Here is a 27086-nt window from a genome sequence, read left to right on the forward strand (position 1 = left end):
AAATGATTGGCCCAAACCCTATCGCCTTCAGCGCTGAGGTGCACAGTTAATGACGCAAGGCCTCGTCTGCTCTCACATTGCTGCAAGCTGACAGGAGTTTGTCGAACGGCTGCATTTCTGGTTTCATTGTGTGTGTGTGTGTGTGCTGAGAGAATAATGAGCATTTCTACAATGTTGAACGGTAGCGCCGCTTTACCAGCTCGAGATCCCACCTTCTCCACTCCGGGAACCCACAGTGCTTCCGAGCTGACACATTCACCCTCGGCCCAACGACGAAATCGCGCCTGAATTACGTGTCCGAGCTCCGTGTGCGCCGGATCTGGGATGGTTAAAGGTTTGCCTCAGAGGAAGTGGGTGTTTGCGTGTGGAGGGGACAGTGCAGTGGATCAGTACCCAGGACAGCGGTTGGCGTCAGCTTGTCACTGGCCTTTGTGTGGGTGTCAAACGTTAAAGGTCACGGCAGTGTGTGTGTTAATTCTCCCAGCACAGAACCATCTGACTGGTTACTTGTAAGCTGCACATTCCCTAGATCTCTCTCGCTCTCCCTCTCTCTCTCTCGCTCCATCTCTCACACTCACTCACTCACACACTCATCCGGTCACTGAAACTTATCTACAAGATGAGCCGCCTCCAGTTCGGCTCCGTCGCCAGCCCGGGTCATTGAAAGCACCAGCTTCATAAGCAACATTTTCACCTTCATGTCGGCGCGCATCCACGGGTACATACGGATGCCATGGTCAGTCCTGTTACGGTAAGGAGATTTCTTTTCTCGCTCTAAGTCTGCCTTAAATATGCCCCAGAGTGTGACAAAGTTGGAGAAAGGGGTTCAAAGTGAATGGAGTTGGCAAATGCTGCTTTTTTTTTGTTGCGGAGTTTCGCGTTCTCCTTTTAGAATGTAAACACTTGGAGACGCCTGGAATAGATGGAAAACAGTTGGTGCAGAAACACATACGGTTTGCATTAAAGACGCTGGGAGCTGCAGTTCCACTTCAGATTGCAAGGGCTCGTGGGGGGCTTAGGAGCGGGTAGGTCAGCAAAAAAAAGTCCCACCAGTAAAAGGAGGGGTGGGTGGAGATCGATTGACTACAGAGAGAAAAAAAAACTGTCTGGAGAAAGTGAGTGTCTGTGCGCGTGTGTCTGTACGATAGATTAAGTTGGATGAGGGAAGCTGGGCTGGAGCAGACTGCAGTTAAATTAGCGTCCGGCAGAGAGAGGCTGGTTGCCTCCCGGGGTCGGGGTCGAGCCGGTTGGTTGGGTGGGGGGAGGATGGTCAGAACAGTGACCTGCAACAGGGGCTTGTTCCGTACACAACCCTGGAGACACCTCTCTGTAAAGGCTGCAGTGTAAAGCGTCCCAGAGTAAGAGCGCGCCTTCAGTTAATGCAATACAAATATCAGCCCTTCAAGGATTCTGCTGGGGGTGGGGGTGTTTATTTATTTATTTATTTTTTCCAGATGGTTTTTGTCTTTTATTTTTCTACAGTGAAGTGACAAGCTACAAATAACAGGGTCAGAAACAACATGCTGTACCTTAAATTGGAAACCATCCTTTGAATACAACCAGGCTTGCAATAAAAACACAAAACCTCCCAGTTCAATATAAACAAACGCAGTGATTAAATATTGCTTGGCTTTACAAGATATTTACAGGGGTGTGTACAGTAAATTAAGGTAGACTCTCACTTTTCAATTACATCAGCAAATCAGTCAGTACAACCATAAATGTACCTGTAGATTGCAGATATTTATGGCGAAGCTAAAAAGTACAGAGAAAATGAGGGAGACCTCTGGAGGAAAGGGTTCTGAAAATATTGACATCCTCCTCCCCCTTCCTCAAAATGAGTCGCTGCAAGTCGATCTGAGTGCGAACAAACTACATTTAAAAAAAACATTTCAAACTAAGGTGTAGAAACAAAACAGAAGCAGGGCAAGTGTTGAACTCGGCGTCACGCCTTCGCATTTACACAGATCTTAAACAAGCGTTTCATGTAAAGTTTGAAATTGATTTAAGGCGGTGGTTCTAATGAGAATTGTAAACACTCGGGCCGCACATGAATGCGCCCTGCAGATCTGCGTCCCACTTGGCAGCATCATTTCGTTCCTCTCGGCCTGTCTTGTCTGGTGCAGAATCACTTCAGCACATACAAAAGCTCAGAGTAGCACCAGCAGCGGCCAGGGACTCAAATTCTTCAGAGGGCTGGGCGTGTGTCCATGTGCCCTTGCGCTTCAGTTAACTCAAAGCCCAGTGTGAGTGGGACCAGGTCTGGAAACCCTTACCCAAAACACCACTGCAAAAAAAAACCGTGTTTATAACTCTTTCACCAGACCGGCCTTTGGTTACTTCTGTTGTAAACGGCATTAGGTCCACATTTGGCGTTGTTTATATAGAAGCTGGCTCGATATGTAGGAACAACATTGGACAATGCTGTTTAACAGGTCGAGCTTCTTACACGGTTTAACATTAATTTATTGTTCAGCTCAGACAGCAGTGTTTGAAAACGGTGAGCTGCAGTGAGTCAGTGACACATATGGTGACGAACTCTTTCAGCCAGCTTTTTTTTGTGTTCTCTGTTGGAATAATTGCATATCCTATTTCTGGCAATTAATCCTAAATTGGACACGCTTGGTCAAGACTGAACATGACATCTCTTTGAGGGTAGTTTAGGCTTTAACATGCCGTGATGATCCCAATTTGCAGCCAGGGCTTAAGCCAGTGAATTGTGTCCTGGGCTGCGTGCTGCACTTTGGAAACAGTTCAGAATTTAGTAGCTATGAATGAATGTAAAGGTGACATCATTCCTTGGAGCACCTTTCATTTGACTTTAGGTAACAGCTGCTAACACAGTCCTGAATGAGTTCTAAAGGGGGTGGGGTGGGGGGGGAGATCAAATAGATTAAAGCTCTACTACACCAGCACAGCGGATTCAGATTGGTATATGGGTAGTCCGGAGCAGAGCTGGTTGTCTCCTGAGCTGCGGTTGTCCAGCCGGGGTTGGGGTAGCGTTTGAATCCATACAGGCAATTCTACTCCCCCAGGCTGCTACCCGTGAAGCGCTGTGACAGGAATATCGGACCTCCCATGACATCTTATTATATTGCACACGTTTAAGACATCGCCCACCCCATATCAGGAGTGAGCCAGCTAGGCCGACGCAGTGTGATATTTCGCACTTTCCAGATTCAGTGCTCTGGGGAATGGGATAAGAGCCGCAATTGGCCTTTGTTTGTACCGCAGAGTGACAGGCCTAGAGATAACTGGACTTGGTAAAAGGAAAGTTCAGCACAGGTCTAATTGGCCAAACAGGACCAATTCCCATTCCTTGGTGACTGATTTTAATGGCAGGGGAGCATAACTTTCTATAAACGTTAATCAGATTGGGATGAGGGTCATTTTTACGGGGAAGGGGGCGGGGGGGGGGGGGGATCTTGTGCGCTGACAGCATATCGCAAAATCGTGCGCAAGGTCACGGCAGCGGGTGACAATCCGGGAAACTCTGAGAATATATGAGAACTTTTCTAAGTTCTCAGTGAGTGGGGCGGGGGGTGGGGGTGGAGAGGTTTCTAAATGAGATTTAAAGTCAGCCTGGAGTCATACTGGGTAGAACTCTCACTAGTTTAAGGTGGTCCCAGGTGGATTGGGAGAGGGGGCAGGGCTATTCAGATCGCATGCACTGATCAACATCCGACTCTTAAACAACAGGGGATGGATTTTACTATTTAATTTCCCAATCAGGCTCTGCATAACCGGACTGTATACTGGGCTGTGTTTCATATGGGGACGATTTTCAAGTCATTTCTTGCAGTGGCCCAGAAAGTCCCGTTTAAAAGTATTGACAGCATTGACCTCTATGGGCCCAATGTCCCATAGGCACCCGTGTCAAGTGTGTCTCTATGCTGGCGGATCTGAATCAGAAATCATCGGTAAGTTAGGCAGCAATGTATACCTGAAGCCCCATTTTTCAGTCTTGCCAAGCTGCCAGCATAACTAGTGTCGTTTGCAGATTTAAACATAAAGGAGTCAGTAGTAAATACCACCCCCGCCCCCAGCGCTTCAAGTCTGCTGGGGGTGGTGTATCAAAAGCGTCAGAGTCACTCGTTGCCATACAAGCAACACAGAGGGAACTTTTGGGATTCTGTCCTGACACAGAACTTTGAATAATGAGAACAAAAGATCAAAGGGAATGAAAGAAACAATAATTTTCTTCGCGCTCCTCTGGAAACCATCTCCTAAAATCCCCTCCCCGCCCTATTCACATAATTGAAGGTTTGAATGGACATTTTAAAAAGTATGAATCATAATCACTTATGCGAAAGTTCAACTTTGGAGACACCAATAGGCAAAACTGGCGAGGAGTGGGTGTGAATCCCGAGAACAGGAGCAGGGGGCTCACGGTGTTCAGAGAGCACACGTGCCCGGGATGGAGAAAGCCATTACGGAAATCATTCCAGCCCCAGGTTAAAGGCAAAATACTGCGGATGCTGGAAATCTGAAACAAAAACAGAAAATGCTGGGAAAAAAAACTCAGCAGGTCTGACAGCATCTGTGGAGAGAAAGACAGAGTTAACGTTTCGAGTCCGTATGACTCATCTTCAGAGCTAAAGAGAAGTCAAAACGTGATGAAATTTGTTTTATTCTAGCCCCAGTGCTGAGTAGAGAGATCGCCAGAGGGGGTAATCAGCCGAACACTAGTGCCACTGTTGTTTTGATATCAATAGGAATTTCAGCCTAATGGTGAAGATGCGAGTTCTCGCCCGGTTAATGATGGACCCTTAACACTGATTCCAGATTGGGGAATCGATTATTATCTTTATTTTAATAGTGGATTTTTATAAACATTTTTATAGTATCATAGTATTTTGGCGGCCATTGCAGAGATGAATGTTAACTTACAATTGGTTTGCCTGTCGGAGTGTGAGGCACTATTTGAAAATTGGGGATCTAAAAAGTTAGAAGTGCTCGGTGCTTCCTTGGGATGCAGAGGGCGAGGACAACAGTGAACAATAAAATAATACTTCAAAGCTGGGCCAGTGTTTTGCGTCTGCGATGCTATGAAATTGCTTCGGACTGATTCAGATTAAAAACAGACTCAATTCTGCAAAGAGATGTGTGTCGCCACTATTCCTGCAGACAAGGGCTGGTGTTTTTCCTTGTTTGAACACCATTTTAGCAAAGGTGTTGAAAAAGAGCAACTGAATCTTGAGACTGTAAACTCTGCTGCCCGCTCAACTGAGAATGACCATTAGCGTCTTTTGCATTAATACTTTATCGCCTGTAAAAGCCATCTTAACGGTTTCAAAAGAGAATGCTTGGATTTCTGGCTTGAGGAAATAAATCGCTCCAATTTGGATAGGGAGGTGTTTCTTTGGAGAAGAGCGACACCTCTCGACCAATCAACCCAACTCTGCCTCAGATCTGACGCAAAAATGTCCAAGTTACATTTTTTTCTTCACATTTTTGCATCTGCTTATCAGTTACATTTGGGAAATGGTCAGGAACCAGAAAGGCATTGTTTTCCCCTTAAAGACGATTTTATTAAAAACACTCTTTATTTACTTTTGCCTCTTTCCCACGCAATTCTGATGCACGCCCTTACAATGAACTGTACAAAGGCGGCTATCCTGCTCAACATGTGGTCGCTGCTTTATTCCCATAATTTTAAACTGCCTCTCTAGCCACGCAAGCTGCTCCTACTGAACGCTACAAACACTCGTTGAATCGTCACAAAATGGGCTGAAATCTGGAATTATTTAACTTTCCGATGCAAGTGTCAGCATCAAGTATGAAGGCATTCTATAAGGTTATAACCCTGGAATTTCAGGGTTTTCAAGATTGAGTAATGGCGTTCCTTTCTTTGCACACGGACTTTTATTTGACATCGAGAACTGGGCTCCGACTCCAGCCTTCATTGATGGAATTAAAAATCTACTTTATCAACATTCTCACAGCGTTAACTGCCTGCAATAGTATCAATGGATATTGTACTACATCACTGAGAGTACATGTATTAAGGTGTGTTACTGCGCATTAACTAAGTGGTACCAGGCATGAGGGACTTCCGTTATGTGGAGAGACTAAAGAAACTGTGTATGTTCTCCTTAGAAAAGAGACAGTTAAGGGTAGATTTAATAGAGGTGTTAAACATGAAGGGCTTAAATAGAATAGATAGGGAGTCTTTGTTTTCATTAGCAGGAGAGTCAAAAATCAGAGGATGCCAATTTAAGATAATTGGCAAAAAAACTTTTTTTTATTCATTCACGGGATGTGGGCTTCGCTGCCTGGGCCAGCATTTATTGCCCATCCCTATTTGCCCTTGGGAAGGTGGTAGTGAGCTGCCTTCTTGAACTGCTGCAGTCCTTGTGATGTAGGTACAACCACTGTGCTATTAGGGAGGGAGTTGTGACCCAGTGACAGTGAAGGAACGGTGATATATTTCCAAGTCAGGATGGTGAGTGACTTGGAGGGGAACTTCCAGGCGGTGGTGTTCCCATCTATTTGCTGCCCTTGTGCTTCTAGATGGTAGCGGTCGTGGGTTTGGAAGGTGCTGTCGAAGGAGCCTTGGTGAGTCCCTGCAGTGCATCTTGTAGATGGTACACACTGCTGCTACTGTGCATTGGTGGTGGAGTGAGTGAATGTTTGTGGATGTGGTGCCAATCAAACGGGCTGCTTTGTCCTGGATGGTGTCAAGCATCTTGAGTGTTGTGGGAGTTCACTCATCCAGGCAAGTGGGGAGTATGCCATCACACTCCTGACTTGTGCCTTGTGGATGGTGAACAGGCTTTGGGAAGTCAGGAAGTGAGTTAGTCATTGCAGGATTCCTAGCCTCTGACCTGCTCTTGTAGCCACAGTATTTATATGGCTAGTCCAGTTCAGTCAATAGTAACCCCCAGGATGTTGATAGTGGGGGATTCAGTGATGGTAATGCCATTGAACATAAAGGGGTAGTGGTTAGATTCTCCCTTGTTGGAGATGGTCATTGTCATGCCACTTGTCTGGCATGAATGTTACCTGCCACTTGTCAGCCCAAGCCTGGATATTGTCCAAGTCTTGCTGCACATGGGCACAGACTGCTTTAGCATCTGAGGAGTTGCAAATGGTGCTGAACATTGTGCAATCATCAGCAAACATCCCCACTTCTGACCTTATGATAGAGGGTCATTGATAAAGCAGCTGAAGATGGTTGAGCCCAGGACACTACCTTGAGGAACTCCTGCAGTGATGTCCTGGAGCTGAGTTGACTGACCTCCAACAACCACAACCATCTTCCTTTGTGCTCGGTATGACTCCAACCAGTGGAGTGTTTTCCCCCTGATTCCCATTGACTCCAATTTTGCTAGGGCTCCTTGATGCCACATTCTTCAAATGCTGCCTTGATGTCAAGGACAGTCACTCTCACCTCACTATGGAGGAGATGGGATTTTTTTTAAGGTGAGTTGGAATGATCTGAAATGCACTACTGAAACAGGGGTGGAAACAAATTCAATAGTAACTTCAAAATGGAATTGGATACATATTTGAAACCAAAAATAAAATGCAGGGCTATGCAGAAAGAGAGCGGGACTAATTGGGTAGGTCTAGCAAAGAGTTAGCATATTCACCATTGGGTGAATTGACTCCTTAGGTGCTATAATATTCTATGATTCTACAAAATTAGTCAGCATTGTTGGAGCGAATGCTATATTGTATGTTATAACTGAATGCTTCTCAGTTAGCAGTTGACATTCACCCTAGCCTAAACTATGATCTATGCTGACAGATAACGCACTGCTTTATCAGAGGCATCAAGTTTCAGATAAGATATTAAATCTCTTAAGGTGGCTGCAAATATCCCACAGTAGAAAGTGCACTTCTACTCACCCACCTGTGATTTTCATATCATTAAAGTGAAAGGGTGGAAATCTAAGCTACAGGACAAAAAAGTGTAATTTCTACCCTTTCACCTCACTTATTTGGTGAAGAACATGGAATTTTTCTGGTGTCCTGACCAATATTCATCTCCCATTCTTCATGGCCAAATTAGATTAGCTGGCTCTGTATCACATATTGTTTATGCAGCTTGCTGCTTGCCTGCCATATTTATCTACAAAACAACAGCAGACGCACTTCTAAAGTCATTAAATAAAGGCAAAGTACTGCGCATGCTGGAAATCTGAATTAGAAACAGAAAATGCCGGAAACAGTGAGCAGGTCAACCAAGATCTGTGAAAAGTGAAACAGACAGAGTTTACATTTCAGAAAAATGGCCTTTCTTCAGCAAGGTCATCGACTTGAAACGTTGGCTCTGTTTCTATTTCCACGGATGCTTACTGACCTGCTGAGTGTTTCCAGGCGTTTTCTGTTCTTACTTCAAAAGTAATTAATGAACTGCGAAGCACGAGGAAATGTAATGAGAAAGTGATGCATACATTGCTGAAAAAAGAAACATACTATCGAAGCTTTTCATCTTGCACCCATCAGGATAGCTACGCAAGATAAACTAACAGTAAAGGGAACAACAATTTATACTGCATGAGAAAAGAGTCCTGATTGGTTGGCAAGTGTACTCTGATTGACAGAGGTTTTGCTAAAACTGGTCTCTGCTGCATTCTCCATGGCAATGCCTCTACAAACAAGAGTCCACTTGCCAACCAATCAGCACTCCCTTCTCATGCAACATAAATTGTTGTTCCCTTGGCTGTTGTTTTATCTTGTGTAGCTGTCCTGATGAGTGCAAGATGAAAAGCTTCAATAGCATGTCTCTTTTTTCAGCAATACTCAAGTTCAGTACTACCAAACAACTATGTGATGTATAAATGCAACGTTTTCTTTCTCTAACATGCATACAGTTTTCTTTAAATCTTGTTAAAAGCGCAGGATAGATCTGAAGAATTTTAGTGATAAATAGTATGAGGATAAAATAAGCTCAATCAGATTTGAATGCTGCACCACAAAGCCCTAGAGCTATCATGTATTTGCTGGACAACTAATGGAGAGCAGAAGAGGGCAGTGAAGGAGATCTTAGGGGGCAAAAGGTGCAAGCTTTGCACTTGCTTCAAACAAATGTGCCTTGAATAACATAGGCATGCTAGTTACTTAGAGCAATGTACAGGAAGCTGCAACTCATGAAGGACGTGATCATAGACTTCTGCCAGCTCCTGCACCAAACCTGCACAGAATCCAGACGTCAAATTCACCACTGCACTAAATGTCTACTGCACTGGATTCTTCCGTTCACCATTGGGGATATCTTTAAGATCAGATGTAATAATGTACTCCACTCTATCAAGCAGCTAACTGGAGTCCTGATTCAGTATGCATTAGCTTACATTATGCTGATGAGTCTAAAAATGTGGTCTCCTGATGAAGCTGACTCAGCCTTTTGAGTTGTGCATAATTCCCCAAATGCCAGGACATACAAACATAAGAAATAGTAGCAGGAGTAGGCCAGTTCTTCGAGCCTGCTTCACCTCTCAACAAGATTATAGCTGATCTCCTACCTCAAATCCATCTTCCCTCAGTATCCCCATATCCCTTAATTCCCTTAGTACCCAAAAAGCTGTTGATCTCTGTCTTGAATATACTCAACAACTGAAAATCTACAGCTCTCTGGGGTAGAGTATTTCAAAGATTCACCGCCCTTTTGATAAAGAAATTTATCCTCATATCAGTCCCAAACGGCCTCTCTTATCCTGAGACTCTGACCTCATGTTCTAGATTCCCTAGGAGAACCGTTTTCTCAGTATATACACTGTCAAGCACCTTAAGAATTTTATGTATTTTAAATATATCACCTCTCATTCTTCTAAAATCCAGGGAACATAGATAAAAGCAAAATACTGCGGATACTGGAAATCTGAAATAAAAGCAGAAAATACTGAATAAACTCAACAGGTTTGCATCTCTCCACAGATGCTGTCAGACCTGCTGAGTTGATTCCAGAGAACATAGGCCAAGTCTGCTCAATCATCCCTCAGAGGAAAATTCCCTCATTTCTAGGAACCGCCAATCTCAAGCAATTAAGTCCTTTCTCAGATAAAGAGAGCAAAGCTATTAAAACTTTTCCAGGGGCAGGATTTTGAGTTCATTGGGCGCGGCAGCCGGGCGCAGTGGCAGCGGGCCTGGGAGCAGCCAGGAAACGACCCGTGATCAGCCCCTGACCACGGTTTCATGCTGGCTGACCAATTAACAGCGAGCGCTGAAGTCTGCGCGGGCGCAGGGGAGCACGCAATGAAAACTCCCTGAAGCCAGAGAGCTGCCTTAGAGAGCTGAAGAATTTTAAACCTTTAAATAAAGATATTAAAATCCCGGAAAAAAATTCCACATGAAGAATCACGTGGATGATAAAAATTCTGTCCAAACTTTTTAAAAAAAATTATTGGAAACTTCATCCTGCCATTGGATGAGGTTTCCTCAAAAATCCATAGGCTGCCTGTCCAATTCACCCGTCCGCCAACCGTAAGGTTGGACGGACAGTGTAAAATAGCAGTTAATGAATTGATTAATGACCTTAATAGGCCTCTTAATTGTCGGTGGGCAGGCTGCCAACTCTCACGTGCGCCCACCAACCAAAATATCGCACAAATGCACAATGACGTCTGGACGCTTGCCCAATGTCATCGTGCGCAATTTTATGCCCTATCGGGTTGGGCGCACGCAGGACATAAAATTCTGCCCCAGGTGTGGCCTCACTAATACCCTGTATAATTGGCATTATACTGCACATATTACCAGAAAGGGATCTACTTAATGAACATTGAAATGGCGTGTATTAACCAAAAAATATATTGCATCTGACTGCTTCTTTACCTATGAGTACTCCACATGGACATGAAACATAAACATAAAATCCATTGTTCTATCATTAGTTGTGGTGAGAAGATAGGTTGAGTTGACTTTACAAAATAAAAACAATGCAGGAACAGACATGAAGCAACAGGTAAAGCTGTAAAGATGCGCAGACACTCTTCCAGGATTGTTGCATTATAAGGAGCCAACAATATTGAACTTTGTAAATAGATTTTGGCCCAAGTATCCCAACAGTTTTTTTTTTACTTTCAGTTCACACACGGCATTGATTCTTTGCATTTAATTTACATACGCTGGCAGTATATATTATGAAACAAAGAACCGTGTCTGAATTTACTGTGTCCAATGTGGTGCATCTTGTTTTTCCTTTTATAGATGATTAACTGTGCCAGTTGTAAACCAGCTTAAAGCTATAACTTTAGGCAGGAGCAGAGATTATGGCTTTACCATAAATGCAGGAGACTGTTGGATCTGTCAGTGTGCCAGGAATAACACTGTCTGTTCCTACTATGGGGTTTGAACACCTCTGGTACTTGCCCAGTGACAGCTGAAGGTACACCCAGCTGCTCCTGTCCATCTGCATGCTGGAGGCTAAGTTCTAATGGTGGCCACAGTTCTTCCATGAGCATAGACCATTGCACCTCCATTAGATCCATAACCTTTTTATGGTCGTCCCCAGTTTGCTTCCATGATTATTAAAACTGTCTTTTTTTAAACCATATCCTGGATTTTAGATCCAGCGTTTCAACAAGGTTCCTGAGAGATACTGCAAATGGAGTTAGTGTTTACATAGCTGTGGTTTCCACTGCAGATGCCACAGATGCCAGCGATATTTCATGGGGAAACACGAGAGCCTCTCTATCTAAGAATTATTGCTTCATCAGTATGATTAGGTGATTCACAGCATTGTGTATTGAGACAAGCCACTTGTTCAATTGTTCACGGTTTTTTTCTCTCTGCCATTCAAGAATCGTGCTGTTGGAATTATTGAATAACTCTGCAGGGCTCATGGCTGTAGAGATCCTCTGTGCAAGAATGAGCAACCCTTCTTCAACCTCTCTGATCCCCTTCTACAACCAAGACACGTGACTCACTTTGTGTTTCAGTTGCCATTTAGTACAATATTTGGATGCTAAGTTTAATTGTTTTTTGGGTGACACTGAGTGCTGAGGTGAAAATTGATGTGCTGAGCCATAGATTCCCTTCTCCCCCTTTTCTTCCACTTCCTCTTCAGTTTGTGTATTTTTGGAAGTTGAATCTTATGAGCACAATGCTGTTGACAGTCATAATTTGGTAAAGGTAGCAGGTGTTTGTATTTAGTGGCGTTATAAATAATCTATATGTCTTTTGCGCAGTGAATGTAAATATGTTATTACTGGGCAGAACAGTTATACTGTCATCGCCACCAGTGTCCTTAGGCCGTGAACAGTTTCCCAACCAAGATTGTAATCCTTACCTATTCATTGAGTATTATAGCTTCATGTAGGACATGTCACATCAAGGCCTTTGCCTGTTGCACAAATTAAATGCAGTTTTATACTGTACATGGAAAGAGAGGAGATATGTGGAAAAAAAATGAGGCCAAAAGGTACAGCAGGTTGGAATGTAAAGTACTACGCCAGGTGAAATTCAGAGAAAACAAGTGAATAGCGTCAATCCTGCTTGAATTTTGCTATGGGCAATCGACATTCTTTCCAGCTGCTACTTCTCTTGTCTCTGTTTGTATTCTGCTGTAATCCTTTTCAAATGTTCTCATTACCCGTCTGATACACTGCACCCACATCGAGTAACTGGAGAACTTAGCCTTAACAATAATCTTGAGTGTGGTTACTCAGGCAAACATACCTGACACCTATAGGAGGGAGGGTGGCTAGCATGAAACTACTCCAAATTGGCAGTACTTTTTAAATTGATAAATCAAGTTGAAGATCCAAGGCCATTGCACAGATCACCACCACCAAAGCTTAAAGGGGTGAGTGAGAAGATGAGTTAACTCGATGAATAAATAACACCTAACTTGCCGCCTGTATGAGTGAAAACATGTGGGGGGAGGACATTAGTCATGTCTTGGAACGATCTAGTTAGGAGCTGTTGAGAGGAAAAGAGGCATATGACATACATTAATGTCATAAAATGAAGAAGGACTAAACACATGAACTATATTTGAAGAAAAGTTAAAGGAAGATTTTAATTGACCTATGAAAGCACATGGAGAATAATTAGATAATTAGATTAGATAAAATAATTTAGCTATAGCACTGTGAGAGGATTGAAGCCTGTGTGCACTAATAGTATGAAAGCTCAAGAACATTGGTGGATATAGTGTGTAGTCAACACTGGCAATCCCATAAATTGGCTGGGATGGGAATATTTTTAAAATCCACTGATTTATATTGTTGGGCCAAAAGCAGAGAACCTTTGATTTTGCATCTTGCTATGCTGCACCTAACATGCTAGTGCATACTATCAAGATGGAACAATTGTCCATTTCACTTCCAGGATTAAAATCCCTCTCCAACACAGCATTGAACCTTAACTATGAGAAGGATTCGCAAATAAATTTCAACTTAACACACCAGGAGCTGTGTGGTCCGGGGTGTCCAAGTTATTTTGTCTTCTTGGACTTCATAAGTGTGTATTCTTGAGTTTAAGTTTATGATCCCTTAGGATACATATATTTCAATTTGCTATTAGCAGCAGAAAACGTTCTGATGCAAGATTTAACCACTAAAAGAGAGGATCATAGAATTTTGCAGCAGAGATGACGATGCTCATTGTGTTTGCCACAGTTCTCTGCAAGAACTATCCACTTAGTCCCATTGCCCAGCCCTTCTCAACACCTTTTTCAATATAATTGGTGATGGCGGCATTCTTCCATCTGCACGAGATGATGAACATGCAGCAAATCAAATCCGTTGGGGATGAGGTAACTTCATATGGTGTACTTCTGTCGATGGCTGAAGAGACCAGTCTATGAAAGGCAGGTTCTGCCCCAAGTGCCACATACAAGGTGGTTGTCAGGTGATGTCACTATTTTCCTCTGTCATCGGCTAGTATTTCCAAGGTGTGAGAATCAATGTTTAGGGCCTTCACGTCACCCTTGAAGGAATCGTTGAAGTTTTCTACTTCATTTTTAAAAGCTGTTATGAATTCTTTGTCCACCATAGCTTCCGGCAGACATTCAATGTCTTAACAACATTCTGTATGAAAGAAAATCATCTACACCTCTCCCTTTGTTACACTGAAAATTATGCCGTTTCGTGGTCAGTGGAAATATTTTTTCTTCATTTACGTTAGCAAAGCTCCTTATAACCTTGAACTCCCGATGACCTATTCCACTCATGAAAAGAGCTCCAGTTTTTTTAGTCTCTCCCCATAACTAAAGCCTCTCATCCCTGCTATCATCTGAATTTGCTCTATAATGTCTCTTAGCTTTGGGTTTCTTCCTAAAGGAGGGCGGCCAAAAGTGGACACATTGGGTATAATCTAATGTCAAAATAATGGTGAGACTAATGGCACTCACCATTAGTTATGTGCAATAGGTACAGCAACTTCAAGCAACAGACAGATGTACAGTTAAATGCAAATATCCAAAGGTTGTTGACCAAAATGTACCACTCCACCATTAGCTTAATCAAAATGGCATCTCATTGGCTGCCTCACCATTGAAATGCATTGAATGGTGTGAAGTTGCTCTTTCTGCTTTGTAGATAAAAAATAAACTCACCACAAAAAGTGGAGATTTGTCCATTTGAAAGATTCCACTTAATGATATCATATATGTTAATTACTGCCAGTCATCTGGTACTGAAAATTAATGAGTGCGGAGTCTCATTCCTTCTGGTTTTAATTGGTGTTAGAGATATTAAAAATCTAAAATTATAATAAAAAATACTTTTTAAGTCTTTTTTTCTCCCTTAATCCAAACTAGTCTTTCTTTCTCTCTTTATTTTGCTTCCTTTACCTGATTTGATAAAGAGAGACATAGTTATTTTCCCTGTTCATTCAAGGACCCAATGCCCTGTTTCCCTCACTGGAACATTGTACGTTCATACTTTCAGGAACTTGCCATGCAAAGCTTTTAAAAACCTAAACTTGCAAGAGCAAGCCTAAGTAACAGCAGGCATTATTAAATGTTGTACCACAGCAAACTATGGCCTATTACACTAACTGTGGCCTAACCAACGATTTGTATTGGTTTAGCATTATTGAGTTGTTCAGCATTATCTCTTTACTTTTGTGATCCGTGCCTCTATTTTTAAGACCTGGGAGTCCATATCTGTTTTTATAGCTTCGTCAACTTGCCTTTCTACTTTTGAAGATTTGTGCATTTGCATATCTAAGTGCCTCAGTTTTTCTACTCACTTTATCATTTTGGGCATATCTCCTCTCATTCTGTTTTCCAAAGTGTATCATTTTACACTTTTGCACACTAAATTTCTTCTGCCCAAGTTACACACTGTCCTCCTGAAATAGCTAACTGGCTTATTCATAGGTAACCGTTCTCTTTACTTTTATATCATGTACAAATGCTGACATTGCACCCTATACCTAAACCTAGATCCCAGAGTAATGGGGTCCTCACATAGAACAATGTTGTAAATTCTTCTGAATTATAAAACAACCATCAACTATTATTCCGTTTACTGTCCTTTAACCATGGCTCGCCCATGCTGTCTCATTCTTTTAATAAATTGACCTTAATTTTACCAACAAGTCACTTATGTGGCATCACACCAAAGAACTTTTGAAAACCTATGTAATGCATCCACGGCATTTCCTTATCAGCACTTCATTATTTACTAAAAAAGCTTGATTAAACTTATCAGACATGACATCTTTTGGAAATGTATGTTGGCAGTCCTTAATTAGTCTATATCTTTCTAAGTAGGTATTTGTTTTCTATCATTTTATGGCCTCTAGAAACTTACTATGTGTTAACAAAGGGCTGTATCTTCTGGTCGGCGAGCGGGAGTCAGGGCCCGCTCGCCAACGCATCAAATGACATGGGGTGACATCGGGTGTGCGTCCCGAGTTCACCGCACATCATTTAGATTTTCAGTTTGGCGGGCACGCAGCCGACTCGGCTGTGCACCCGCCAAACTATCAAAGGCCTACTAAGGCCATTAAAAAAGTAATTAACATGATTAATGGACCTGCCTGTCCAACCTTAAGGTTGGTGGGCAGACCTGGGAGCCTGGGCAGGCTTCTGAAAAAACATGAAACCTCATCCACAGGCGGAATGAGGTTTCACGAGGTTATTAAAATCTCTAAATAAAAGAAATTGACATGTCCCATCTCATGTGACAGTGGCACATGAGGGGCCGTGTCAGTAATTTTTGTTCTCATCTTTATTTAATGTTTCAAACCTGAGCCGATCTCCCTGAGGCAGCATTTTACCTCAGGGAGATCTGTGCGCTCTTTCACGTGTACGCGCGAAAGAGCGCACTCCCGGCTTAGGGAATCCCCCCCCCAATAGCATAGCGCTTCCTGGTGGATGTCATGCTGGACGGGCCTTAATTGGCCCGCCCACATAAAATGGCGGCACACCCCCAACCGGGGGCGCTGGTTGGGAACCCACCCGCTCTCGCCACTCTCCCGACAGGGGGAAAATGTTGCGCATAAGGCTGACTGGTCTGGAACTATCCAGTTTGTCACGTTTGTCCTTCTTAAACAGAAGTGCTACATTGACAGTGCTCTAGTGCTCTGGTTTATTGAAAGACGTTATAAAAAATAATTATGGTCACAGCGCCCCCATGTCTTCTAGTTTCCCTAGTAATTTGGATGCATTCTAACAGTGAATGCTGCTTTTTCCAGTTTGAGTTCCACCAATATTTTCAATATTACTTCCTTTTCCACAATTATCCTACTTGATTGTTCCACCCCTTCCCCTTCTTCCCGATCATTCTCACCACTATACTCTTCTGTGCAGCTGAGGCACAGATTGTATTCATTTAGTATTTTTATCATTACTTCATGCTTCAAAAGTAGATTTTCTTTTTCATCCGAATGACCGCATTCCTCAATTATTCTTTCATATTTCATGTGTTTATAAAATTCTTTAGTAGTTCCCATTATGCTAACTGACAGCATTACTTGATACCTCTCAGAGCCTTTCTAATCCTTTTTCCCTCCCCTGCAATATTTTCTAAATTCTGCTTGTTTTATTTTGTATTATTTGCCCTAGATATTTCATCTGCCACTTTCTCAAGGCTCATTTAATTTTAATGGCATAACTCCTCCAAGAAGCTTCAGCTTTTGCTGTGCCACAGTTTTGTTGTGTGGTTATAATCATCATCTATACCCTGATCATCTTCTAGTTGAATGTTTCTCATTGTTTGTACCCAGTCTGGCTGCTCACCTGCTCTTTTTAATTTATCTAGTTTTTTTTTTTCTCATTGAGTTTAGCCTTCTTTCAGGAAATTATTTTTATCCTTCTTTTCTGTCCTTTTTCAATTTTTGTATCAAGCTTCATTATATTATAGCTGTTGTTTTCAAGATATTTCCAACCTTTACCTACTTGCGCTACTTCACCTTCTGGAACTAAATTCAGTACTGCTACCTTCCTTGGACTATATAACAATCTACAAAGCAATCCTGTGTGAACTGTAGAAACCCCTTCCCCTTTTGTCAAATATTATTCTTACTCTAGTTCACTTTTGGATAATTAGTCACCCAATATTATGGCCCTGTATTGCAGACAACCATTGGCAAAACTTTAATGCACAAAATTCAATTAAGACAAGCCAACAAATTAGAATTACAAGCAAAGATGCCTTAGCTTTGAGAGTCATATTAGGGGCTGCTCATGGCTGTAGGCTTGCAGGTTGGACACAGTTGACCTAGCTCTAAATGGAGTCCGCAACATGCTTGTGGGCTAAATTGTGTCGGACGCCATATTGGTGCAGGGGTTAGTGCGCATGCAGTGAATGTCTGCTGGAACTATGTAGTACAGGCAGATCACATTGTCAATCAGCATGCAACAGTGATTTGACACCAGTGATGCCATTTTGGAACTTAACACTAGCTAATGCCCTCTCTTAAGCTTACACTGTGGAACATGCGTTCACGGTTTCCTCATTGGCGCTGTTTAAAAGGAACAACAACTATTTACATGCTAGTTGCTGCTTGATTCATCCTGGTTGTTTTTTTTTAAGTATTTGGCACTTTCTGTTGTTATTTCAAGTTAAAGAGTCTACAGGGAGTGGTGTGCCAGATGCTGGATGGCTTTATGATGACATAAGGGCATCTGCACAAACTAGTTGCTTCCAGACATGGATGAACTAGTAGGCATTCCCCATGAAATACAGCATGACCTGGAGAATAGACCGAGGCTACAGAGGGCAGGAGAAGCTGCTGGGAGAAGGATGGGGAGATTGGGGCCCAGCCACCTGTGACAAAATTAAATATCAAACAACCGCATGATGTACAGCACTCATTCATGTTAACTTGATGCCAGCAGTGAATGAACATGTGCATAATGTTCATTGAAAACATTATTACCTTTACAGTTTTAATTTATGTCTTTAATCTGCCAAAGGGCCTTAATGCAGGAGAATGATGACAACTCCTCAGAGATGGTCACTCACTCTGAGAGAGCATCATCACAGGACTCATGCAGACCATGTCCCAGCTCACTTCAGTGGGACAGGTAAGGCAGATTGTTGGGTTTTCAGCTGGTGACATGCACATCATAAGTGAGTAATTACAGATGATGGAAACAGGGACACCTGTACCTGAGGTTGCAGGATGCTGCAAGCTCTGGTTGGCTGGAACATATGCAGTACCTTGGGGGTCATTGCCAAATGGGATACATCTGAAGCAGCAGCATAGAATGTGCAATGTACTGGCAGGTGTTCCAGCTGCACTTTGCACACTCGCAGAGAGGTTGGAGGCATTTATATAAGGCATGAGTGATGATATTTCAGGCCTTTGTGATGATATTTTCATCCATGGAAAGAGTGGCCATCTACATGGAACATCAAGCACAGCTAACATATGAGTGCATGCTGACATTCACCAATATGAATGGCACACTATGAACGGCATCTTAAATAGGATGGCTGATATCCTATCCTCAGTCAGTACCCCACATGCTGCCTCATGTCCCAATGGCCGAGTCTTCCCCAGCAGAGGTGCAGGTGGGGTGGTCTTAGGTGGGGCTCTCACAGGCTGCAAAACCCAGAGAACATCGGCCAAGAGCATCACAACAGTCAGTACAGAGACCTGAACAGCCTTCCTCTCTCTTTGGTGAAGCCACAAGGTTTGCACCTCATAGAAGTTCTAGGAAAAGGAAAAGATTTGTAGATACAAAAGGTTGTGCACATGGGTATGTTACACAGTTTAGACTATTAAGTTTCTGTTTTATTTTTGAGTCACTTAAAAATTGTTTCTTTCCATCACTTCCCTATGTTGCACAGCTTTGGTTGCTTTTTGAAAAGCGACCTTTTCAATTATGACAAAAGGTAAAGAAAGAATTGACGTTCTGAAGAAGAGTCATACGGACTTGAAACGTTAACTCTGTTCCTCTCTCCACCGATGCTGCCAGACCTGCTGAGTTTTGTCCAGCATTTTATGTTTTTATTTCAGATTTCCAGCATCCACAGTATTTTGCTTTTATTCTACAAAGAATTGACACTGATCACTTGGGGGCTGTGGCCAGGAGGTTTAGTTATTGCCAGGATGGATTTTTGTTGTAGGAAGTGGTGGGGAAGAGTGGCTTTTGAACGTGGCTGTCAGATGGGTGGACTGGTAGGGCTTAAGTGAACACTGCAAAAATACTGCTGATGCATCAACCACATCATGTTCCACCTCTTCCTCCTCCTCGGAATTGTGTGAAGAAGCTCTGTGTTCTGTGCTTTGTTCCTCCTGCAGGTCAAAACCTCACTGCTGTGCAATGTTGTGCAGAGTGCAGCATACCACATCCATTGCGGAGACTCTGACTGGTGTATACTGAAGGATCCCCCCAGATCCATCCAGGGACCTAAAGCTCATTTTCAGTATGATAGTGGTTTGGTCATAGAAACATAGAACATAGAAACATAGAAAATAGGGGCAGGACTAGGCCATCTGCCCTTTGAGACTGCTCTGCCATTCAACATGATCATGGCTGATCCTCTATCTCAATGCCATACTCCCGCTCTCTTCCCATACCGCTTGAAACCTTTAGTACCTAGAAAACTATTTCCTTCTTAAATCTATTCAGTGACTTGGCCTCCACAGCCTTCTGTGGTAGAGAATTCAACAGGTTTACCACCCTCTGAGTGGAGAAATTTCTCCTCATCCCAGTCCTGAATGGCCTACCCCATATCCTCAGGTTGTGGCCCCTTGTTCTAGACTCCCCAGCCAGAGGAAACATCATTCCTGCATCCCCATTCTGTCCAGCACTGCCAGAATTTTATGCGTTTCAATGAGATCCCCTCTCATTCTCCTAAATTCCAGTGAGTATAGGCCTGGTTGACCCAATCTCTCCTCATACGACAAACCTGCCATCCCAGGAATCAGTTTGGTGAACCTTCGCTGCACTCCCTCTATGGCAAGTATATCCTTTCTTAGGTAAGGAGACCAAAACTGCGCACAATGCTCCAGGTGTGTTCTCACCAAAGCCCCACACAGCTGCAGTAAGACATCCTTGCTCCTGTACTCAAATCCTCTTGAAATGAAGGCCAACAGACCATTTGCCTTCCTAACCTCTTGCTGCACCTGCACGCTTGCTTTCAGTGACTGGTGGACAAGGACAGCCAGGTCCCTTTGTACATCAACATTTCCCAATCTATCACCATTTAAATAATACTCTGCCATTCTGTTTTTCCTATCGAAGTGGATAAACTCACACTTATCCACGTTATACTGCATCTGCCATGCATTTGCTCACTCACTCAACTTGCCTAAATTGTCTTGAATCCTCTTTACATCCTCCTCACCACTCACATTCCCACTTAGTTTTGTGTCATCAGCAAACTTGGAAATATTGCATTTGGTTCCCTCATCCAAATCATTGGTATATATTGTGAGTAGCTGGGGCCCAAGCGCTGATCCGTGCGGTACCCCACTAATCACCGCCTGTCACTCAGAAAAAGACCCATTTATTCTTACTCTCTGTCTCCTGCCAGTCAGCCAATCCTCAACCCATGCCAAGATATTATCTCCAATCCCATGTGCTTTAATTTTCTACCCCAACCACTTATGTGGGACTTTGAAGCTTTTTGAAAATCCAAATACACTACATCCACTAGTTCTCCCTAATCTATTCTACCAGTTAGATCCTCAAAGAACTCGAGCAGGTTTGTCAAACATGATTTCCCTTTCATGGATCCATGTTGACTTTGTCTAATCCTGTTGATATTTTCTAAGTGTCCTGTTATCACATCCTTTATAATAGACTCTAGCATTTTCTCTAACTGTTGTTAGGCTAACTGGCCTGTAACTCCCTTTTTTCTCCCTCCCTCGATTTTTAAAGAGTGGGGTTACATTTGCCACCCTCCAATCTGCTGGGACTGTCCCAGAATCTACAGAATTTTGGAAGATGACAACCAACACATCCACTATTTCCATGGCCACCACCTTCAGCACCCTGGGATGTAGATTATCAGGCCCTGGGGATTTATTGGCCCTCAGTCCCAATCATTTGTCGAGCACTATTTTTTTACTAATGCTAATTTCCTTCAATTCCTCCTTCTCACTAGATGCTTGGTTCCCTAATTTCTTCTGGGAAGTTATTTGTGTTTTCTTCTCTGAAGGCAGACTAAAATAGTTGTTTAATTGCTCTGTCATTTCCTTGTTCTCCATTATAAATTCTCCCAGTTCGGACTGTAAGGGACCTACATTTGCCTTCACTGACCTTTTTCTTTTTACATTCTTATAGAAACATTTAAAGTCTGCTTTTATGTTCTTTGCAAGTTTACTCTCATACTCTATTTTTCCTCTCTTAATCAACCTCTTGGTCCTCCTTTGCTGAATTTTAAACTGCACCCAATCCTCAGGCTTGCTACTTTTTCTAGCAACTTTATATGACTCCTCTTTGGATCTAATACTATCCTTAATTTCTTTTGTTAGGCATGGCTGGGCTACCTTACCTGTTGTATTTTTGTGGCAGAAAGGAATGTAAAGCTGTTACAATGCATGCATTCGTTGCTTAAATATTGACCATTGCCTATCGACCGTCATGCTTTTTAATGAAGTTCCCAAATCTATCGTAGCCAACACACCCCTCATACCTTTGCCATTTCCTTTGTTTAGATTTAGGACCCTCATTTCAGATTGGACTGCTTCACTTTTAATCCTAATGAAGAATTTCAATATATTATGATCACTCTTCCCTAAAGGACCCCACACAACAAGATTATTAATTAACCTCTTATCATAGCACAACACCAAATCTAGGATAGTCTGTTTCCTAGTTGGTTCCTAGATGTACCAGTCTAAAAAAAAATCTCGCATGCACTCTAGGAATTCGTTCACCACAGTATTATTGCTAATTTGGTTTGCCCAGCCTATATGCAAATGAACATCACCCATGATTACTGTAGCTCCCTTGTTACATGCAATTGTAATTTCATGTTTGATACCACTCCCTACCTTGCTACTACTGTCTGGAGGCCTATAGACAACTCCCACTAATGTTTTCCGCCCTTTGTTGCTTTTTAACTCCACCCAAACTGATTCTACATCTAGATTTTCTGCATCAAAACCCTTTCTCACTAATCACATATCTTGTTGGCATGTGGTTTTCATTATTTTGCTCCTCAGCATATTTCATTTGAATGACAGCTGTGGTCAGTTGGTAGTACACTAGCCTCTGAACCACAGAATTCCAGGTTCAAGTTCCACTCCAGGACCTAAGCACAAAATTCAAGACTAACACTGCAGTGCTGAGGGAGCATTGCACAATTGGAGGTGCTTTTTTTTGAATGAGATGTTAAACCATGGCCCCCATATACCTGCTCAGGTGGATGTAAAAGATCCAATTGCATTATTTCAAAGAAGAGCCAAATTTATCCCTCAGTCAACATCACAAAAACAAATTATCTGATCATTTTCACATTGCTGTTTGGGGGAGTTTGCTGAGCACAAATTAGCTAACATGTCCTACATTACAACAATGACTAGACTTCAAAAAGTACTTCATTCACTGCAAAGCACTTTGAGATGTCTGGTGGTTGTGAAAAGGGCTATATAATTGCAAGTCTTCCTTTTTCTCCTAGGCCTCACTGGTTGGGTTCCTCATGGGTATCACCTCCTCTGCAAACTGCAATTCCCTTTACAAACTGCAATCCACAGTCATGTTGGCAGCGGTCTGAGTGGCAGAAAGCTGACCTTGCATGGCAGCAGTGTGAGCCTCCACTGCAGCACTTAGACTTTGACTGGCTGCTATTGTACAACAATGGAGCTGCGACATCAACCATCACATGCTGCATTATGGATGGGTGCACAAGTGTGTGAATGGAGTTGGCCACCACTTCCATGCTAGAAAGGACAGGCTCCAAACTCCATGCAAAGCCTTTTGCCAAGTTGGGTCTAGTTTCCTCCATTGACAACAGGCTTTCCGATAGTCTTCCCATTGTACCAATCATTTTATTATTCTGTCGGCTGCCCCATTGAAGTTCTCATCTGTGTCCATTGCAGCGGAATGCTTTGCTACAAGTAGTGCATCGTGCTAAATTTATTACAGCATTCAAAAACATTGGGTCATCATTTAAAGAAACAGCATACACAAGATTCTGGAGAGAAAACCAGGAAATGGGGCTATGTAACATCACCCCTTGAGAGGGTACTAATGTAAGGGCAGGCTAGAATGGGCAATAGGCCTTTTAGCATGTGGAAATGTCAATGCTTCCAATTTTAAATAAAAATTAATAATGTAAACACTGGTCCTTTAGTGGCTCTGTTACCCTCCTTTACTCTGCCCTGTTTTTAAGCTTTGTTGAAGTGGTTTCTATCTATTATAATCAATGTTTCCTCTAAGATGCACATGTGCGTGACTGTTCAGCAATCTTGAATGTACTGTGCAGTGCAATAAACAGGCCAAACACAACAAAGAAAATTTCAAAGGAACATTGATTATAACTGTTTCAACCCTTTATTTTCTTAGTACACACCTTTTCTCTTCTACCTATTCTATCGCTGCATTTTGGAGATGGGAGTAACTTGCTTCAAAAAGGTTTCTATTTTGACTGACAATGCTGGTTTAGCAGCCGATGAAGTTCAGTTAGATTGATGTGGCTCCTAAATAGGTGTGACCCCCAGGTCACTCTTTAATGTTCAAAGTGTGCATAAACCAGGGAGTGCCTAGCCCGTGATGAGTGAACTTCTTTGTAACTCCCAAGCAAGTGAACCCATCTGCAGTACAGTAAGGGTTAACAGAATACTTCAGAACAAGTTACTACAAAAGCCTTATCCTCAAGTATCCAGTTGAAAAGCAGACTCCTATATCAAAGGCAAAGCCCAGATGCTGTGTGTTAGAACTTTAACCTGCTGCACACATTTGGGAAGAAAATATTTCCTTTTGTTCCGACTGGGGCTATTTGATTTGCAAGAATCCTAAAATTGGTCATCCATCACCTGGTCCTTGCACAAATACCATGTGTGAGCTTTCCATTCAGGCTTAATGTGTGTGTGTCGCTGTTATATCTTTGTAACATTCAAATAAACAGATTAAGTATGCATATTAAAGTGTACACAATCTCCCATTATTCTAGAATGGATGGTGATGAAGTGCGTGCAAGCTATAGCTTCATTAAAGGGACAGGGACACATTTTAATAATTGTTTATTTGCTATTTTCAGTTAGTCTGTGTGCCTAATATGAGCCAGCAGTTAATGTTAAATAGACACATGAAAACCCTTTGTGATATGCACACCTTGCCTATTTGCTGAAAATAATTCCCTGATGGACATATTTCTTTGTGATAAGGCATTGGCAGGTAGCCTTATCTCAGTGGAAAGTATATTTATCTTGATATATGATATTGATGGGTATTATCATGACTACATAAAAGTCATTTCCTTAAAATGGTCCCTGAGCTAAGTATTTGTCTATGTATGTAGCCCACTTTTAATTTATGAGAGTTCAATTTTAAAAAAAAACCTAGCAGTCAAGGTTTAATCTTAAACAAGATGCAGGTTAGTTTATTACTCAGCAATTGCTGAAAGTTATTTAAGTAACTGTGATAAAATTATTAACTAAAAGACAGATACAAAGATTAAAATGCAGATAAAGGAAAAAAGGAGTACTTAATGATGAGATTTCAACTCAGTCTCTGTCATATATCATTGTGGGCCCATTGTTTGAATTCCTCGGGTTGAAACTTCAGGTTTGGTTTAACAGCTGTGATGGCTTCTGTAGTTGACTATTCAGAGGTTTGCCTTTTCAGATGGACTCAGCAGGCTGGCAGGTTTTTGGGAGGGAGAGACTGTTTCCTATTCCTCACTAATTCTTCAGTTACAGCACTTAAAGATTGCCCAGACTCTTTTGGCAGAACAGCAGTTGATTTCTTAATATCTTCCTCCCTGTCCTCCCTTGGCCAAGAGCCTTCTCTGATGTTGTTTCTCAGCGTTCTTCCTGGGGTTCTGCACACAAAATGGCTGTTCTCAACCTGTCTTTTCACAACCAGAACAAAATGGCTGTTATGTTAATTTCCATGAAGCATTGTTCCACCAGGCAAAGAAGTTAATTATGTTGAGGTCCTTTGAAGTTCTTTCCTACCTCCTGTCCCCTCAGAAGTAAAAAGGTTTTGCACACCTTTTAGAATTCAGTGGACATCCTTGGAGGGTTCCTTGAAATTTTAATGACTCTTCATAGCCAGTTCTATCAATATGAATCTGACAAGGTTTGAATAAACACTGGAAGGTGCCATGTTGTCTGTCCATACTTCCATTTTGAAAAAAACCTTTAAACTCAATGTAAAGATTTGAAAACAGAATTATGCCTTTAAAAGAGTTGCCCTTAGAATCTGTAACATCATAATTACATGTTCGTGACAGTATATTAACTTAGTATTGGGTACTGGAGGGTATGTTAGTTTGTTAAAAGGTGTGGTCGGTATATTACCTTGTTATAAAGTACTGGTGAATATTTTACTTGGTATAGGGTACTGGCAGATATGTTATCACGGTACAAAGTACGAGTTGGTATGTTATTTTGGCATGGGGTACTACTGGGCATGCCACCTTGGTGTTGGATACTGGTGGATATGTTACCTTATTTTAAGGTGTTGATAGGTATGCTATGTAGGTATAAAATGCTAGTAGATGTCTTTACCTTGGTATAAGATACTGATTGATTTCATCAGATTTGGAAGCCTTTGCTCCTTATTAGTGCCATCCTTTTTCGGTGCTATATACCTTAATGCCCTGTAGGGAGGGTGGCCAGCATAACAAATGGCACCGCCCTTTCTCTCACTTCTTGCAGATGTAAATCTGCAGCAGTGACAGAAAATCTGAGTGTTGTGCCTGATAGCCTGTCAAAATTCTATGAAGGGCCAAAGGGGGAGATCTTTTACTTTGGTGCACCTGGTATGTGTGGAAAATCTCTTCTTAAGCCTGTTTCCCATGAATATCAATGAAAAATTGGTCTGCCCTATAGTGAACAGATAAACTCCTTTCTGCAACAACAACTGAGCCAGATTTGCAACCCCCGAAAAGTGTGAGTAACTGTCAAATTGCTCGGCAGGAGCTCATAGCAAAATATAATTAAGTCTTGTCCCAGTAAATTTATTGGTGTTGGCGTGCGTGGATCAGGCAGGTGGGAGAATGGTGCAAGTGGGCAGGTAGGTGTAAGGGGAGAGGAAGGTGTAAGGGAGAGAGTTTGGAGGGGGGAAGGTGTTTGAGGAAGGAGGGAGTTCGGAGGGGGGAAGGTGCCTGGGGGAAGGAGGGAGTTTGGAGGAGGGAGGGAGTACGGAGGGGTGGAAGGAGTAAGGGTGGAGGAAGGAGTAAGTGTAGAGCAAGGTTTATGGGTGGAGGAATGTGTAAGGGTGGAGGAAGGTGTTGGGGGGGGTGCAGTGTCCAGGTGAATGTGCAAGGGAGGTGTCTGTGGAGTCAATGACTGCCTCCTGAGGAGAGAACTCAGGGTGGATGTGGTAGGATGAATTGGCGAGTGTGAGAGGGGACAGAGGGAGCCCCTAAGCTGGGAGGGTGATGACGCATTAATACCGGTAGAAGGAGCGGCAAGGGTGTTTGGTGGTGACACCGAGACAAACACGGACCCTGGGGGTGAGAAGGCAGAGGCTGGGGTGGTCAATGTGGATGGGGGTGGGATTTTTAGAAAGGTAGGGAATGTGCACGTTCACCTGGAGATCCTGGAATGAC

At 42.6% G+C, this 27086-nt stretch overlaps 1 protein-coding gene across 1 annotated transcript in view; it reads left to right on the forward strand.

The window, feature by feature from the left end:
* Positions 1–582: 582 nt before the first annotated feature.
* Positions 583–27086, forward strand: part of ntf3 (neurotrophin 3) — a 33710-nt gene continuing 7206 nt past the window's right edge. Inside the window, exon 1 of the mRNA XM_078552828.1 lies at positions 583–751. Coding sequence (XP_078408954.1) covers positions 734–751 — 18 coding nt within the window. The 5' untranslated portion in view covers positions 583–733. The remainder of the gene's footprint in view (positions 752–27086) is intronic.

This window comes from Cetorhinus maximus, chromosome 12 (genome assembly GCF_964194155.1).
Source record: "Cetorhinus maximus chromosome 12, sCetMax3.hap1.1, whole genome shotgun sequence".
Taxonomy (NCBI): Eukaryota; Metazoa; Chordata; class Chondrichthyes; order Lamniformes; family Cetorhinidae; genus Cetorhinus; species Cetorhinus maximus.